An 18,384-nucleotide genomic window follows, 5' to 3' on the forward strand; every position below is an offset into this window, starting at 1 on the left:
TAAAAAATTGCTTGAGCAATTCTCTGCCTCCCTTCCCAAATCCATTTCAGTTCTCCCTTTTTCCTCTTCTCTGACCAGTTCCCAGTTGATCAGACAAGGCAATATAAATGTATCTTAAAGGATCAGTGCCAACCATTAATTTTAAAAGACATTAGCACAGCAATTGTTTTTCTTCTACCATCTTTTATATGATTGGAGTTCTGAAGTGAAAACAACTCCAACCTCCAGCAAATTCCATCCTCATATATAACTTTTTTTCTTCAAATATGACATTCTTACCCAAATAACATGATTGGTCAATTTTAAACATGTCATTTCCACCACAGTGTTGATTCTATTCAGCTAATCCAATAAAAGATATCACCTTAAGCTATTTTATATATGGGATTAATATATCAACATCACAGCATTCTTTGGATTGTGAACAGCAGGCAATTGCTGTCTTATGAATTATACATAATTTTATCTGGAATGTTGTAGACTGCTGGAATTCTTTGTAGAGTCAGTGTGGTAAAGATCATCAATTCATCAGGGGTATATAATCCTTAATTCACTTTGGTGTCTAAGTTCAACAGTAACCTTAGATATTAAACGCTTTATGGAAAATCTCCATCTTAACCTTCCTCTTGAAGACCACCAGAGAAGCCCCACTTCCAGGGAAAGGATTGGCCTGAAAATCATAAACAAAGATTTACTGGCCTCACTTCTCTGGATCTTCCATATGGGGAACCTTCAACATCTCAACTTGGGACTTGCTGAAAGAGGCTGTCCTGATGATACTTGGGTGCCCAGCCATAAAGGACTGTATATGTTAAAAACTAGCACTTTGAATTGTTTCCAGAAATCTATCATAAGCCACTACAGAGCCACAATTGGAGCTTTAGAGGGCCAGATGGTTTCTGCATTAATACTGTAGTAGCTTTGTCTTCCAAAGATTCAACTTCAGCTTGTTCTCTAGACATCACAAGACTTTAACTGCATCTCTGGCTTGTTCCAGCACTGAGATGTAAAACTACCATCAGCATGCTGATGATATCTCATGCTGAACCAATGGATGATCTCTCCCAGTGGCTTCAAGTGATTATTAAAATAATGAGCTTCTACAGGTCAAATTTGATTGTAAACTGCCCAGAGTCCCCTTCTCGGGGGAGATGGGCGGTGATGGAAATTTGAAATATAAATAAATAAATAAACAGCAAACAAACATTTTCTTCAACAGGCAGACTATTGTAAGGAAACCAGAAACAGGAGATCAATAAACTTGGGCAGTTTCCTTACCTCTGCGCTGGCCCCACACCACTCGATATGCTGTAGCCCCTGGCACGCCAACCCATGAGATGCGTACCATGTTGCCCCTGGACTCAAGGACTCTGAGGCTGGTGACTGTTCCCACTTGATCAGAGGCTTCAAGGCAAAGAACAAAAAGGGATGATTTGTAACAGGATTCTCAAGTGGTGTCATGTTCATCGTTCCAATGTTACCGCTGCATCGTAACGTTTCGCATGTCATTTGGCTGATGCGTGTTTCATTTGGGAGGGGAGGAGGATTCTGTCTCATGGGATTGTTATCTGTTTGCAGCTGGATTGGAATGTGTTTGGGTTATCTCGTGTGTTCAAGGTTTCTTTCCCAGGACATCAGCAGAAACGGTTACCAGCACCTGTGGGGGGGGGGAGTTTGAAACGGCTGGGCGAGGGGAGGGATTACGTTTGTGCCGAGGGTTTTTAGTTTGTGTTTGGTGCGCTTTTGCTCATTCTCAGCTTTCTCTGTATTTGCATACTATTCTTTAATAAATCAGATATCATTAAGTTCCTGCTTGTGAGTCTGAGTCTATTAGGGTAGGCAATCCTTACAGGTGGAGCAAAAAGGGCAGAGAGATGTGCATTGTCCCATCCACAGCCAGAGTTGGTCTCACCTGTTGTAACTGTGGTGGTAGCTGAATTCCCTTCTCTGCTACCAACTAAGGCTGAAACTTCAATGACATAGACAGTCCCAGGCCTCAGGCCCTCAATGGTGTAGGAATTTATATCAGCTGATAGGACTCGAGAGCTCTCTTGACCTGGAGGGGAAAGAGAATAGGTGTATACCAAAATGGAGTCAACAGATTACACACAAAAGGAAGAAACCAGAGTGAACTCTTACATCTTAAAACCACTAGAGAGCACAGATGCTTCCAAGCTAATAAACAATCTGGAACTTAATCATCCTTTTGCATTTCACCACATTTTGCATTGTCATTCTTTGATCAAAATATGTACTCACAAAAATGAATATCCTGGGGGAAATGTGCACAAAGATCCCTTTATTAGCAGTGATTTGAAAAATAATAGAACAAACTTGTACTTCAAAAATTCAAAAGTTGTAAAAAAACAAAATAGGTCTATTCTTGCTGTATCAATTTCCTCAAATGTGGCACCTGGGAAACCAGGATTTTCACATGTAATCAACAGGCCATGCATACTACAGAAACATTCTATGGCAGGCCAAATGTAAATAATTATGTTTCTCAGAGATACAAATTTTTATTGAAGCACCATTATGTTGTGCAAAAATGAGTTGCACGTGCATGTAAGGAGAAACAGGGAGGGAAATGCTGCTGTCTAAACAGCAAAGCAGAATGGAAACAAAAAGAATTAACATGTGGCCAGCAACAGTGTGATGGATAGCATATTACATAACACATTCCCTGCTCAGGGAGATGAAAACGCAGCTAATATACTCCAGTCCCCAGAGTTTCCTGTTAGCTAATGAATTTTACCCCTGGCCAATTCAATAATGGAAGTCAGATCACAAGAAGATACAAAACACAGATGCCTAACTGCTAATTTCTTTCCTGCTATCATACACAATAGGAAATCAATATTAGAAGATTTCATTCATGAGATTCAATGCTCTGTGCTTGTTTTTATGAATAGGTTAACTTTATTTTCAAAATGTCAGCTGAAAAACAAACATTAACTAACTAATCCAATATAAACATCCCAACTAGTTAGACTATATCAAGATACAAAATAATTTCTCCATTGGATATTACAGTACAGACAAGAAGGCATGGAAGGGAATGTTCTTTTACATATCCTGGATATAAACTACTATACTGTAATGGTTCATTTACACTTCAAGACTACAGTACTAAAATACCAAGGATGTTGCCTCTCGATATTAAAATTTATTTCACAGATTGTTAGATGATAATAAGAACCAGTCCTTTGAGGATAAAATATCCAGTTAAATTTTTCTATCTGAAACTGTCTTGCATTTTATAATTCCCCAACTAACTCAGAATTGACAGAGAGATGAAGCAAAAATTATCTATGTATCATCTCAATTTCTTGGATGCAACTTTTCAGGGTGTGGAGAAGAGGAAGGAAAAAGGGGACTGATGAAATGCTTCCATTTTCCAGTCTCCTAGGAAATAAGTCAAGTGGATTATATTGAAAAAGAAAATCTCAGTTATATTTCAAAAGCTCAGAAAATGTTAAAACATGTCACACACTGTACTAGAGAGAGAAGCAGATTTTTGGGCATCCAGAAAAGTAGCTTCAAGCTGAAACTGAGCTGGTCTTCTCTCACAGGAGTGTAAGTTTCTCCCAGAAGGAAACTTGTTATTATTTTCCTGTGATTATTCATCTCAAAGTAAAACATATCTTAGTCTTATATATATTAAGGCTGTGTAGTGTTTGGAATTGGACGGGGAAAAGGTGCTTTGGAGCATATACAGTAGCAGCTATATGCCATATATCAGCAGCTGCTTAAACCAAAAATTTTCCTTGGGGAGGCCTACAGCTATGGAGACCAGCTGTGTCATCCCAGGAAAAGATGCAGCTGCTTTAAGAAATTGCTGACACATCCTACATGAGCGCCCCTGCATAATCCAGAACATACACATATACACAAACTTGCAGACACACAGTATGTACTTGCAGATAAGCCAAGTATTTTAGGAGCCAAAATACACCCCCAAAACTGGGTTTGGCTTATCTGGGAGTATATACCGTAGGTTTTTTCCCTCAGGTTTTTTAAAGTGCCCATATATTCCTCATATACTTGTGTATAAACCCATCCACAAATAAGCTGACCCTCAAATTTTCAACTAAAAATTCCATGAAAAATGTGCCACCTGTGGAAAAGGCAACTGTGAAAATTAAAACATGAAAATTTTGAGGGTTGGCTTATCTGCGGGTGGTGCATTTTTCATGGTATTTTGGTTAAAAATTTGAAGGTTAGCTTATCTGCAGATGGGCTTATACGCAAGTATATATGGTGTGTGTGTGTGTGTGTGTATAATATCCATGTTAATATATATATGTATATGTATATGTATGTGTATTACATATCCATGTTAAAAATCATTTGAATAAAAAGTCTGTTATATAATTAAAATTTCCTTAAAGGGGAGTAAAATCACTAACCCTGTTTTAACATGTTTTGCCTTGTGATTTCTGGGACAACTATCCAGTCTGTGCTTGTGAATGCTTAGAAATATTTTAATATCATGATTAAGAAGAGCCTTTTGCTTAGAATTGGCAACTGTCTAAACAGCTCTGAAATGGAAAGGAGATTAGCTTGTTCAGAGACACAGGTAAGCTCTAGCATCTTATCAGATTACTAGTGTTTCCTGTTCTAAACTTATTTGGTTATGGCAAACAGAATAAACAGAAGTTTTAAAAGCTTATTGGCTTAATCTTTTGAGTCCACTGACTTGTCCTCAGAGGCAACTGATCTGGCTTTTTTCAACAGGAAGCCAAAAGAAACGAGTAGAATATTTCAGTTCGTAGGCAAGTGCCAAATCCTGCCTCTGATGCTGAACCAATCTGAAGGGAATTATCTCACTGAAGTCCTTACAGAAGTGCAGTTCAGGGTCAAACTAAACTCCCAGTGTCAATACTGGGAGAAAGGCATCTAACTCTCAGAAGTTAACAAGGATCCAGCAGAAAGGCTGTAAATTTCAGAGCCAGTCTTGGCTGGGGTTTATGGATATTTGAATCTGCTTCAAAGTCACGCAGCCTGCTTGCCACCAAATTGGTATTTACTGAAATAACTATGTAGCATTAGAAGATGCTTTCAGAGAAGGCCTTTCTCATATGACAGTCCTGCCTCATTCATGGAATGAGATGCAGATAAGGACATCTTCTATTTGTTCCCTTTCAGTGTTTTATCCCAATTTCTTCCATATTTTTCTTTCCAAGAAAAAGCCACTAAGGAGGAAAAGCTGGAACAGCAGCACAATATTATTTGGAAAAAGCTGGCAAACAGCCATCCAACTGGAAGCATCCAGATATCTCAGGGTCTGCATTAGGTTCTCTTCCATCCATGTATTGTCACTGACGTAGCTTTGACACCATGTTGCCACCCACACCCCAATACTCAGAATAAAATCCAAGTATGTAAAATTCTGCAGTTGGAATACATTATTTTGTGATCCACCAAAAACTCACCCTCTCTCAATCGCCATGTCACCTTATAGCCTGTAGCCCCAGGAACCCGATTCCAGGTAACACGCAACTGATTGGGCCCAGCTGGAACTGCCTCTAGCTTGCTGATGCTGCCTATGGATGGAGATTCTACAAGGTGAAGCATATAGATGAGGGAATGATGAACAGAAACAGTTGAAAAATAATAAAATGGTTAGCCATTATTTATTATAAATAATTTCAGATATAGTATTTAGAGTTTTTCTTCCTGTTCTTCTTGAACACTACTTCAAGGACCTGTGCAACCAACCTGTCAGAGAGGGAGGCACTCTTTTCAGTCACTGGAGGGGGAGCTGAGGCTGAAATACCCTACTTTGCCTAAAGTCCTCCACTGTGTTTATCTGCTTCTCCCATTCTGATCTCTCTGCAGAGCCAGGATAGGAACAAGTGCCAAAGACTGGCATTTCACAGTGCTCTGAGTATTTAATGGGAAGCCCAGATTTCCTCAGCTGAAGCAACCTAAATTTTAAAAGACATTAGGAGGAGCACTGTCCTGTTTTGCTACTGCTGGGTCAAATCTTGACCAGGATTTACTGCTAGGCCTTTACCAGCCATAATGACTCTGCTGTGCTGAAGAGGTTAAAAAAATAAAGTCACAATACAGTTGCCGAGAGGCAGTGGCAGCTCTGCCTTCAGAAGAGAACGTACCAACTTGGAAAGTAAGGGTGGCAGGGGAGCTTTCTTGGGTGCCCAACTGCGTTGTTATTTGTACTAAGTATGTGACACCCTCCTTCAGATCCTGCAATTCGAAGAAACTCTGGTTGCCAGGAACTCTTTTTGTCTCCTCTGATCCATCTGAAACAATATGTAAAGGAAGCAGAATCAACCTGTGCTAATATGGCAAGCTTTAGTTAATTCCACAATCCTCTCTCTCCACAGAAGTCAGACAAAAACATTATTTTTCAACACTGGTTCATGCACTCATATTCATATCTTTCATATTATTATTTTTATTTTTATTATATAATTATAATTGTTTATATTGTTATTTTATTTTGGGGTCTTTTGGTATTGTTTGTGTTTTAATTGTAAGCCATCTAGAGTCATAAGTGTGAGATGAGAGGCTATGATAAATCAATCAAGCAAGCAAGCAAGCAAGCAAGCAAGTGTGTGTGTGTGTGTGTGTGTGTGTGTGTGAGTCCCCTGAAGCACTTTTACCATTTCTGCTTTGGACTTCCAGTTGGTCCCTGCATCTTTCCACCTCATTGTCCCCCAAACCTCAGCCATTTTCTCTCACATTCATAAATGTAAGGGTTGCAAGTAGAATAATGCTCAGCACTAAAGTGAATTGTTCCTTTATCTCAAATGACCACAGACACACATTCATACCTCAGAATTCTGTTACTAGGAAGTGGAGAGACACATTGCATTTACTTATTGGATAAATGTATAAATTGTGAGAATTATTTAGCTTCAGGATTTTCTGATTGTCCTTTTACACGTAATAGGAAAGCAAGGTTTTTTATACCAAGAAAACAGTGGCATGTTATTGCAAAGCCCAAAACAAAGAAATCATACTATGGCTTAGTGTTAAGTGCAAGCCTGGCCACTGAGGTAGTATTAATGAAATAACTAATATATGTAGTAATATACAAACTAAATATAACTACTGCTGGTCTGAAACCACAATTAACTACAGTATGATTAAGTACAGTAGCACTGTACTTAAACAGTGAGAGATATTTTCACAGCTCCAGAGAACATGGTCAGTGGCCACTAATGACATTTTTGCCATTCCTCAGTGGGTGAAAGCTACAGATTACTCAGTTAACCTTTGACTTCATTGTTTGCTCTCCTCTTAGACCCCCGAAGAGCTCCAGTTAACTCTGCTGCCTTCTCTTATTTTCCTCCTCTTTGCTTCTCCTCCAACTGATTCTCTCTTACAAAATCCTTTTATCAACTCCTTTTCCTCTTGGGGCCAGTTACTCTGTCTCAGTACAACCTGCCTCACAGAGTTGTGGTGGTGGTGGGGAAAATAGGAGGAGGGAGCAATAAGTATGTCTCCTTGAGGGATACAGAATAAGGCGGGATATGAAATAGACAGACAGACTGATTCCTCTATATGCCCACCTCCAACTTGAAAAGTAAGATCCCCCTCTTTTCTCTCCACTAGGTCCCTTTTCTGCTTTGCAGAGCTTGAATCCATTTGCAGCCAGAATTATCCAGGCACACAGAACACTCCTTACCCTGAGTGTTGATAATCACCAGCTTATAAGCTGTAGCCCTGGGGATGGGAGTCCACAGCAGCCGAATGCGACCCAGTCCCACTGGCACCATGCGCAGGTTTGATACACTGCCTACTAATGGTGGTTCTGCCACAGAGGGAAGAAAATCTGGTTACTGGAAGAATATGGCAAGGTTACAAGATGTTTGGAGTCGGACATGGATTAGCAGGAGCAACTAAAGCCCACAAGCAGGAAGAATAGGTGCTTCTTCATGGTTAGTTCATTACTGGATGTCTTTAGTCAGCATTAAAACAAAATCACTATGGCAACATTAGGAATCCAACTGGTTTTGGGCCCTAGAAGGTGTAAGTTTAGTTTCAAATTATTTAAATATGCAATATGAATAGGCAGTCTCCAACTCAACTCAAAGCTTGAATCCCTATCTCAATTAATCTGGTAATGAGACTGGCATATTGCTGGGCTGAATTGAAGAAGGGGTATCAAAACCAAAAGCCTTCCTTTTGCAACTCATATTTTTATGTCCTCCAGATCCCCTATATTAGGACATAATATTGTCACCAACAATACTGGAACATGCAGCAATTATCAAGAGTCTTATCTGAGCCAGGAAAAGTTAGTAATCAGAATACTAAATTTTGAAAGTGTATATTCTATTTAATAATGTAAATGTAACAGGAAACTGGTGAATACAGGATTCCTGGTTTAAATGAAGTTCTTGGGAAGAGCTGTAGGACTGAACAATTGAGCAAAAGACTCAATCATAACCTCATCTTATTAAACCATGGTATGAACATTTGTACTGGCTCAGTGTGGGGCAATACACAATAGGTTAACAAAGTCAGCACTCAGAATTGTTAGAGATAACTTACAGAAGGCTTAAATAATGGTTCACATATTTGGATGGAAAACACAGATATATTGAACAACATGGTAGTTCTGCATATATGATTATAACGAAATGGAACACTTGATGTTCTTTCTTTTCCATTATCTTCAATTTGGAAACAAATGACTTGTTTATGAATCTGCCATTTGCTTGTGTATGCAGCTATATTTGTAACGTATAGGACAGTGATATTCAGCAAAGGCAATTGGAATCTGAATCAAGTGGTAAAATAAATGGCTGTTCCTTCTTTTAGAGTCCATTTTACATAATGGCATATTATTGAAGCTAACAACAGTATGCAATTATTTTTGCATTATTTTATAACTGAAGAACACACAGTGACCAACTTTGTTAAATGACAGTCTGTTTCTATGTAACACAGTAGCCTGGCTTGGGCTTGCAAACAGAACAGCTGAGTAAGCTCTTGAAACAAAGAGACTAACCTTTTCCTCCTTTTTATAACATACCCCACTCATATAATTGTGAGTAAGAAGTGTGTTTCCCCATTTTGATCCCCTGTAGCGTACATTCTCTTAGGGCAAAAGCTCTATTTATTAGAATACTAGCAAGGTGAATAATTCCAAAAGTGCTTCTGTGTGAGGAGAAAGTGAGCAAAAGAGGCAACGGACCATAGAGGTAGGCTTAACCCACTCAGTCAACACTTACGGATTCGGATGTTGAGAGGAGCAGCATTACCCTCACGATTGCCAATAAGAGCTGACACACGAACTACATAGGAAACATTCTCTTTCAAATCAACTAAGTCCTCTGTGGTCTGGGAGCCTGGGATATGCCGAACCCTCTCAGTGCCATCTACAGCAGAAACCACAATAGTGTGAACATGAACTCATGACTGGTTTTCTAATTCAAAGCCTGTTTCATTAAAAAAAAACAAAAACCCTTAGACCTTGTGGTTACAACATAAAGCTACAAAGAGGCAGAAATTTGAGGTTGGATAAGGAGAGAAGAGGATAAAGTAAGACTTTCAACTGCCCACAAACAAATCACTTCAGCTTTCAACAAAGGATTTATTTCCTTACACTCTTCTAGTCTTTCTCAGGTGTGAAGCATCTCAGTGTTGCTATTACCTCCATTATCCCCCATGTACCATCTCTACCCTTTCAACTCCTGATGTTGACAACTTGAACAAGTTTTGAGGGAGCTTGCATTAGTGTTCCTTGGAACATCATGAAAACTCTTTATATGATTAGAGATGTTGTTTTATCAAGACTCCCTACCTTGCAAAGAAAATCCCCCTTCAGAACTTCAGACAGGAAAAAGAGGAACAGTGAGGAGGGATCAAATGCTCAGGACTATGCTGTTTATGTGCATTTAGATAAACTGTTCAGGCTTATTGCTTGGATAGGCTTTGTTCTTCCTCTCCTCTTACTACACTTCTGCTCTTCCATCTGCTCCTGTCAATGGATGTACCATGATCTTGAGCAAGCCTCCACTGTGAAGCCAGTCTATCCATCAACTGCTCCTGCGTGCTCACCTTGCGTATTGCGTACTACAATCTTATATCCTGTGGCTCCTTGGACTCCCAGCCAGGAGAGTCGGACTCTGTTTCCTATGGTCTCAATGATCCGCAAGTTGGTGATGCTTCCCACAGAAGGTGCCACCCCTGAAAGAGAAATGTTGGCTTGAAGTCAGCAAAGCCAGTGTGAGAAACAAAAGCCTTAGCCAGGAATGTGACTAGCTGAATCAAAGGGAGCATGAATTTCCTCTTACCTGTCTCTGAGATGGTAACTGGGGTTGCTACTTCTTTTCCCTCATACAAAGTGTAGAGGGTGATGTGATATTCTGTGCTTGGCCGCAGGCCGGTCAGAGTGTAGCTGTTCTCATTGGTGGGAAGGGAGACAGTCTTGGGAGAATCCACCCCTTGAGATCAACACCAGGTAGAAATTAGCATGCATCCTTATGAATTCTAAAACAAACAGGTATTATTCTCACCTCTCATTATTGTGACATAAAGACTAGAACTAAGCTATTGCCTAACTTTCAATTATCTTCAACCTCTTCATGGTTCATTCTCATCCACTCCATGTATCAAAAAGCATTATGATGTATATTTTGAGAGAAAATTGTTTTAAAATGTGTGTTTTGAAGAGGAAACAGAAACATTTAAATGCAGATTTCTTTTTTAAAAATTAACACTATTTATAATTTAGTTCCAATATCAAACATAACAAACTACATGAAATGTATGAGAGTAACATAGACCAGAAGTAGCCCAACTCAATCTCAGTCACAGTTTATTTTATTTTATTTATTTATTTATCTATCTATCAAATTTGTCACCGCCCATCTCCTCCCATCAGAGGGACTCTGGGCGGTTTACAATAATAATCAGTAAAACAATAAATATACAATAAATTTACAATATATAAAAATACAATATTTAAAAACAGTTACCAATAAACAATAGTCCAAATGGCAGATAATAACTCAGTCCTTGTATGCAACGGGTGCACTAGGGCACTAGCCATCTCCAGACATGATGACTTCCCTCCCTGCCCCAAGCCAGGTGGCAGAGCCAGGTCTTCAACTTCCTCTGGAAGGCCAGGAGTGATGGGGCTAACCTCACCTCCAGGGGCAAGATGTTCCAGAGGGCGGGAGCTACTGCAGAGAAGGCCCGCCTCCTGGACCCCGCCAGACAGAATTGTCTTACTGATGGGGTCCACAACATGCCCTCTCTGCATGACTGGGTGGGACGGGATGACGTAATGGGGAAGAGACGGCCCCTCAGATAGCCTGGCCCCATGCGATGCCGGGCTTTAAAGGCGATAACCAACACCTTGAATTGGACCCAGAAGCAAACTGGTACCCAATGCAGTTCGTGGAGAAAAGGTGTTACATGTGCCCTTCTAGGGGCACCAAAGATAGCCCGCATGGCTGCATTCTGGACCAGCTGTAGCTTCCAGATACTCTTCAGGGGTAGCCCCGTGTAGAGCACATTGCAATAATCTATATGGGAGATAACAAGGGCACAAGTGACTGTTTGAAGGGCCTCTCGATCCAGGAAGGGGCGTAACTGGTGCACAACATGAAGTTGTGCAAAGGCCCTCCTGGCCACAGCTGCCACCTGCTCTTTGAGCAGGAGCCATGAGTCCAAGAGGCACCTGGAGAGGGCAGTCACAGCATTACTTACCTCACCTGGGATGGAGATATACAATTGAGTATCATCAGCATATTGATGATACCTCATCCCGTGGTGACGGATGATCTCACCCAGCGGTTTCATGTAGATGTTGAATAGGAGAGGAGAGAGAACCGAACCCTGCAGCACCCCACAAAGGAGAGGTCGAGGGTCGGATCTCTCCCCCCCTATCACCACCGACTGGGACCGGCCCTCGAGGAAGGAGGTGAACCAGCACAAAACTACGCCGCCCACCCCCAATTCCCTGAGCCTCCCCAAAAGGATACCATGGTCAATGGTATTGAAAGCCGCTGAGAGGTCAAGAAGAGCGAGGATGGATGCACTGCCAAAATCCCGTTCCCACCAGAGATCATCCATAAGTGCGACCAATGCCATTTCTGTCCCATATCCAGGCCTGAAACCTGACTGAAAGGGGTCTAGATAATCCGTTTCATCCAGAATCCTCTGGAGCTGCAACTCCACCACTTTCTCAACCACTTTCCCCAAAAAGGGGAGGTGGGAGACTGGACGAAAATTATCCAGTACAGTAGGGTCCAGCGATGGTTTCTTGAGGAGGGGGTGTACCAGTGCTTCCTTAAAGGCAGTTGGAAACTGTGAGGTTTGAGCCCACTTCTGACCCCAAAAACAAAACTTATACGGAGTCAGGAGGGGAAAATGAAACTCACCAGGAGAGATTTGGAGAAGCTGAACCAGGAAGTGACTCGTCAGAGCAGGAGAATTTGCAAACGCAGATTGAACAAACTCTGGAGGGGGATTTGAATTCTCCAATCAGCGCTCGAGACAGGAGAGCAGAGAAGCACATGAATCAGAAGGCAGCCTGATTGGCTGCAGAAGAGAAAAGGCGCAGAAGGGATCACTTTAAATGGGAGGCGCGTGAGGAGCAAGCTGCCGGAGACAACTGATCCTTCGAGCTCACAGCGTTTGCGGAATAGCCATTACCTGCGTCAGAAACCTTGCCTGCAGCCAGAGTGGAACCAGTGCCAGTATGTTCTACCACCGTGGAACCATCTTCTGCACAAGCTGCTCCAGTTGAGCCTCTCCTTGCTGTCCCTGCTGAGCATAGCCTCGGGTCCAGCTCCAAGCCTCGTCACTTCACTCCAGCACGATTCAGGTGTGCTCCCAGATTCAAGCCTTGCCTAGACTCTCCAGCCCAGTCCAGTCTTGTTCCCAGCTCTCAGCCTTGCCTAGACTCTCCAGTCCAGTCCAGTCCAGTCTTGCTTCCAGATCTCAGTCTTGCCTAGACTCTCCAGTCCAGTCCAGCCTTGCTTCGAGTCCTCAGCCTTTCACTGACTCTCCAGTCCAGTCCAGCCTTGCTTTCAGATCTCAGCCTCACCTAGACTCTCCAGTCCAGCCCAGCTTAGCCTCCAGAGCCAAGCCTTGCCCAGAGATTCCACTCCAGTCTTGCCTAGCCTCCACATGTCAACCCGGTCTTATCTGCATGCCAGCTCACAGAACCTTGCCTCCAGATTCTGCCTTGCCATGCACCCTAGCTTCGCCGAGCCTGACAGCTTCAATAAGAGAGTTAGCTGAATTCTGTCTTGCTGTTCTGCCACAGTCTGATCCTGCAGCCTTGCCTGTTCATCCGTCATTTCCTGGGTGGTCTTGATTGAAATTGCTTGCCTTAATTATTCACCAGGACTTTACTGTTGTAAATAGTTGTTTAAATAAAGAGTTTTGATAATAATTCTGTCCGGCCACCTCATAGTCTGAACAGGACAGAAACACCCCCTCTCACAAGGATGTATTAACCATCACCTGGACCCAACCACATGTCACCTCCCGAGCTGCTTTCACCAGCCAGGAGGGACATGAGTCTAGATAGCAAGTGGTGGCATTCACAGTCCAGAGGATCCTGTCCACTTCCTCAGGTCCAACAGCATCAAACTGTTCCCAGATAACTAGGTAAGAGTGCTCCCTTGGTATCCCCAAAGACCATGCTTCATGCTTGGAGTCTAACTTGGCACGAATCCCAGTGATTTTATCCTGCAGACGCTCAGAAAACTCCTCTGCATGGCCCTGTAGGTGGGTCAATGGACCCACCTTCCCAAGAAGGGAACGAGTGATTTTAAACAGGGCCTTCGGGCGGCATTCTGCGGACGCGATAAGAGCAGAGAACTATTGATGCTTTGCTGCTCTTATTGCCACAAGGTAGGAGGACACCAGATCAGAGAAGCTTTTTCTACAACTTACCCTCAAGAGAATAGGAGAGCTGTATGCTGTATAGAAACTTTTCAGAAAGGATATCCCAGAAATATTTGGAACTGACTGGGAAAGGAACAGATTCTCCCCACTGCATCTATAGGTATCCACCACACTCATAACCTCCCTGCCACTCATTGCAGAAATTTAGCCAGCCTACCTGTTGCTTTTCTCCACTCCAGACGATAGCCCCGAGCACTAGGGATGATATTCCATGCCACCTTAATTGATGTTGGGTCAACAGCAATAGTCCTAAGAATCTGGACTATTTCTAAAGGGAACAAAAATAATTTGTAAAACTGTAGAACTGTGAAATTCTAATAGCCTCTCAGTAATTACAGTCTTTGGATCCAAGCCTTACCATTATGGGACAAGTTTATTCAAGAAAGGGAAAAAGGCAATCTGCATCAAAATTCACCATTACAAGAAGTCCCAGCGCTTTTTCTAAAGATGGACTTTAGCTGGGCTACATAAATGACATTCATATATTGGCTTGAACATTCCTAGACATTTCTCTGTCTCAACTACAATTACCATGTAATATATGTTACATTTTCTCTCCCCATTTGAATACATGGTAGAGATGTACACCGTATTGAAACTTGAATCGGAACACTTCCCTAAACCAATTTTCATGTTTTATATCTTAATATTTAACTTATCATGCTGTAAACCAGCTTATAAATGGAATGCTAACAGTTATACCAGAGGACTAATTTTACCCGCAGTAGAAGTAATTGTAGCAGCAGCAGCGTAGTACTAATTGTACTACTACTAATAGTAATAAGAAAAATAATCATCAGCAAGTGCACGTACCTGTTCGCCTCCTAATGGAGGCCTTGGGGCCTTCTATTTGTCCATAGACTGAAGCAACAGATACGAGGTAATCAGTGTTAGGCTGCAGTCCAGTCAACAAATAGGAATTCTTGCTAGCATCCACATCAGTTTCTTGACTACCCTGACCTAAGAAATTACAAAATACAAAGCAAAATGCAAGAAAGCTGTCAGCCATTATTTATACTGAACATGGATCAGTGTATTTATGACCTCATGGTGAGTTGCCTACGGCTATATTAAATGACCTATGCACTACAGGTATTTGGCCTAGAGAGGAAAATACAAGGCTATTATGATAGCCAGTTGATACTCACAGGATGCTAGTTCAAAACCAAACACACACACATACTGTGTCATCAGCTTCGTATGATATGTGACCCTAGCCTCAATATAGCAATCAGAAGAACAGCTCATAGTAGGTAAAATACCAGCAACAGCCTGCAGTGAGAGTGATTAATGCCCAATACAGGTGGTCATGGCTGCACATTAATTTCAGAGTTAGAAGCAATTATATAAAAGTGAGAAAAAGATGTTCCCAAGAGCTATTTTCAGTTTATATTTAATTGTATCCATCCTACCATTCCTAAATGGGCTTATTATCATGTTTCATTCTCCCAGTAATTTTTATGGAGCAAGAAAGATCATTGTTAAGATCCTTTGGTTTGCTCAGAGCTTTGAATTCAGACCTCTCTATTTCAACCCTGTCAATGATGTGACAACAACCGTCACTGCAGCATGGAATGTCTATAGTCAGTACACAGAATGAAATATGGGAAGACTGGAATGCCGCTGAGAAGCAACAGATTCTCCAGAAGATTACTGATTATCTCCTTTATGTAATGTAATGTAATGATAGACTGGTACTGATATTTCCTGTAGACTTTGTTGCTGCATGATAAAGTGTATTTTTAGATATAATAGACTTTTAATATTACTCCTAACCTTTTAATCTATTGATTACATAGGATACTAATTATATTAACTTGGGAGTACTCTAAATAAGGAGCATAGGAGTTAATTACTAAACTTTTTGCAAAAAATCAAGGGATTTGGACAACATACTGAAACACTTATAGTGCAAGTCCACCACTCCCAAGTTTTGAACTGTGGATGGGTATCATCACAACTCCATCCAAGACTCATAATCAGTTCCTTATGGGACTTTCCTAATGCATGTAAATAAGCTTGCACATTAAAAGGGTTGAACAGATTAACTTCCCATCAAAACCAAGAAATACAGAGCAATAGTGATTTCTTGACAAACCAATAACTTAATTACATAGCAGCCTATTTAGAAATTATTGTAAAAATATACTTAGGTTGGAAAATCATGCATATCAGGACTATCTCCCCTCTAGAAGAAATCCTCATACTGATTCATCATATATAAATAGAGTGTGTGTCTATCTTTTTAATATTATAAGGATATATGCTAAATACACATTTTAAAAAGAAACTATTGCTTCATATAGTTTGTGCCTTTCTATATGCATGTGTGTGTGTGTGTGTGCATCTGTATATATACAGTGCCTGTTTGTGTAGTATTATAATGCTATTCAGGGCCTGAGTCAAGCTACTTTCAGGCCTTGTTCAGGTCTACTGAGGATTTATATTTGCCATCAAATGCTCCTGTTTCTACTGTTTTCTCATTGTAACAACTAGTGAAAAAAATCATATCACTATCTAATTAAAGAACAGTTTCTCATTATTCAGAATTGAAGTTTTGATATCTTGAAAATCATATCCAGTCTGTGGACTGGGAAGTATAATGCTAAACGTTCATTCAATGTCTGAATGGTCAACAGAGTCTTAGTACATGAGAAGAATGTCTACATAACAACTTGAATCAATCAAGTGGTCTATGTTGTTATATTTATTGAACTGACTGATCATACAGTACTCTTAAGCATCATGGCACTGGAACAAAGAAGAGAGTACCAGTGAATAGACATACCTGAGAGGAGTCCCCAGGTAACACGGTATGCAGTAACTCCACTCACACCCCTCCAGATCACCAGCATCCCTTGGGAGGAGATGTTCTGGGCACTTAGCTGTTGTACTCCTGCCAAGTTCACTAAGGATTGAGAGGGAAAAGTCAACAGAGATGAGCAGAAGGATGTTTCAACTAGCTGTTTATCAATAATCCTAGAATCCAGATCCCGGTGAGCAATACCTCCGCACAGAATTCATACATTTAAACAGTTATACTTCAATTTAGTAAAAGGCAAAGGCATGATTTCCCTATTGAAGTTATGAAATTATGGATGTTTTTATGTAAGTACCAGCCAATAATACCCACAATTAATGTCTTGTTTAGACTATAAAGGTCTCTAAAAGTGATTCAGATAAAGACAAAGGAGTCCCAATCCTGGCACCTCACATTTCTCAAAGCCTGCTTCATGTATAAAATATCAGTTAAACATGGGAAAGTCTGTAGTTCCTTGGATTTGACAACAGGCAACTCAGATTACAGGTAGTCCTCAGGTTATGACCACTTGTTCAGCGACCATTCAGTTATGTCAGTGCTGAATGAGGGGGATTTAAGACCAGTCCTTAAAGTTGTGGCTGTTGCAGTGTCCCCACAGTCACATGATCATGATTCAGGTGCTTGGCAACAGTTGCAGCATCCCAGAGTCAGGTGATCGCCATTTGTAACCTTCCCTGCCAGCTTCCCACAAGAAAAGTCAATAGGGAAGCCGGCAGGAGGTCGCAAGTCTCTCCTGCTCCGTTTTTTCACCTGCTTGCCCACATGCTGTCTGTAGCACCCACCCTCTGTAGTGCCCACCCATGGTACCTGCCCGCCTGTGCTCCATAGCACATGTGTGCAGCACCTGCCTACCCTCCTGCGCTCCATAGTGCCTGCCTGTAGCACCCAAACGCCCACAGCACCCGCCCACCAACCCACACTGTGTAGCACCTACCCGTGACACCCGCCCACCCATGGCACTCTCCCACCTGCCCGCGCTTTGTAGTGCCTACCCACACTAATCAGAGCTACATCCAGGGACAAGTTTCTGCTTTCTTAATTCAGGTAATGCTTACATGTTCGGCTATGAACTACAGCAGGCGCTACTGTATGATGTGGGAAGACTGGATACAGTGTGATCACATAGTCAGTGTTAGGTCGAAGGTTGCTGAGCAAGAATGAAGTAGTACTGGCACCAAGATTCACTTCTTCAGCTTGAGCTCCACCTTTGAGGAAGAAAAACAAAGAGAATTTTAGAAATGTACATAAGAAAGGAATGCAAAATATATAGGATTACTGGAAAGTGCTACTTCTTTAAGAATATCAATAAAATTACAGCTCAAATTCTTACTGGGACTTCATTCTTGATTTCTTAACCTTGAAACTTAAAGACTGAAGTGCATCACTAATTTAGGAAAGCAAAATTATTGATAAGTAAGGGTGTTTTCTTTTAAAGCAGTCTCCCCCAACCTTGCATCTTCCACAAGTGTTGCTATTCCAGCATTCTGGAGAATGCAGTTCTAACACTTCAGGACATCAGGAGACAGAGGAAGAGTGCCCTGAAACAAAGCATCTGTTCCTGTTTGGAGTTGCATCTTGAACTGTCTGCAGGCCATGGACCATAACAGTCTTGCTGCAAGGAAGGCAAAAGATCCCTGGCATACACAGGGAAACTCTTC

At 41.4% G+C, this 18,384-nt stretch overlaps 1 protein-coding gene across 1 annotated transcript in view; it reads right to left on the reverse strand.

The window, feature by feature from the left end:
- The window catches only part of LOC134489971 (collagen alpha-1(VII) chain-like), a 50,827-nt gene that overhangs the window by 20,863 nt on the left and 11,580 nt on the right, over positions 1-18,384 (reverse strand). The window contains exons 9-20 of the mRNA XM_063292848.1: positions 17,782-17,931; positions 16,694-16,813; positions 14,719-14,865; positions 14,063-14,173; positions 10,275-10,424; positions 10,039-10,167; positions 9,210-9,356; positions 7,658-7,783; positions 6,120-6,266; positions 5,436-5,561; positions 1,913-2,056; positions 1,279-1,404 (exon numbers count right to left, since the gene is read on the reverse strand). Coding sequence (XP_063148918.1) covers positions 1,279-1,404; positions 1,913-2,056; positions 5,436-5,561; positions 6,120-6,266; positions 7,658-7,783; positions 9,210-9,356; positions 10,039-10,167; positions 10,275-10,424; positions 14,063-14,173; positions 14,719-14,865; positions 16,694-16,813; positions 17,782-17,931 — 1,623 coding nt within the window. The remainder of the gene's footprint in view (positions 1-1,278; positions 1,405-1,912; positions 2,057-5,435; positions 5,562-6,119; positions 6,267-7,657; positions 7,784-9,209; positions 9,357-10,038; positions 10,168-10,274; positions 10,425-14,062; positions 14,174-14,718; positions 14,866-16,693; positions 16,814-17,781; positions 17,932-18,384) is intronic.

Source organism: Candoia aspera, chromosome 2, assembly GCF_035149785.1.
Source record: "Candoia aspera isolate rCanAsp1 chromosome 2, rCanAsp1.hap2, whole genome shotgun sequence".
Taxonomy (NCBI): domain Eukaryota; kingdom Metazoa; phylum Chordata; class Lepidosauria; order Squamata; family Boidae; genus Candoia; species Candoia aspera.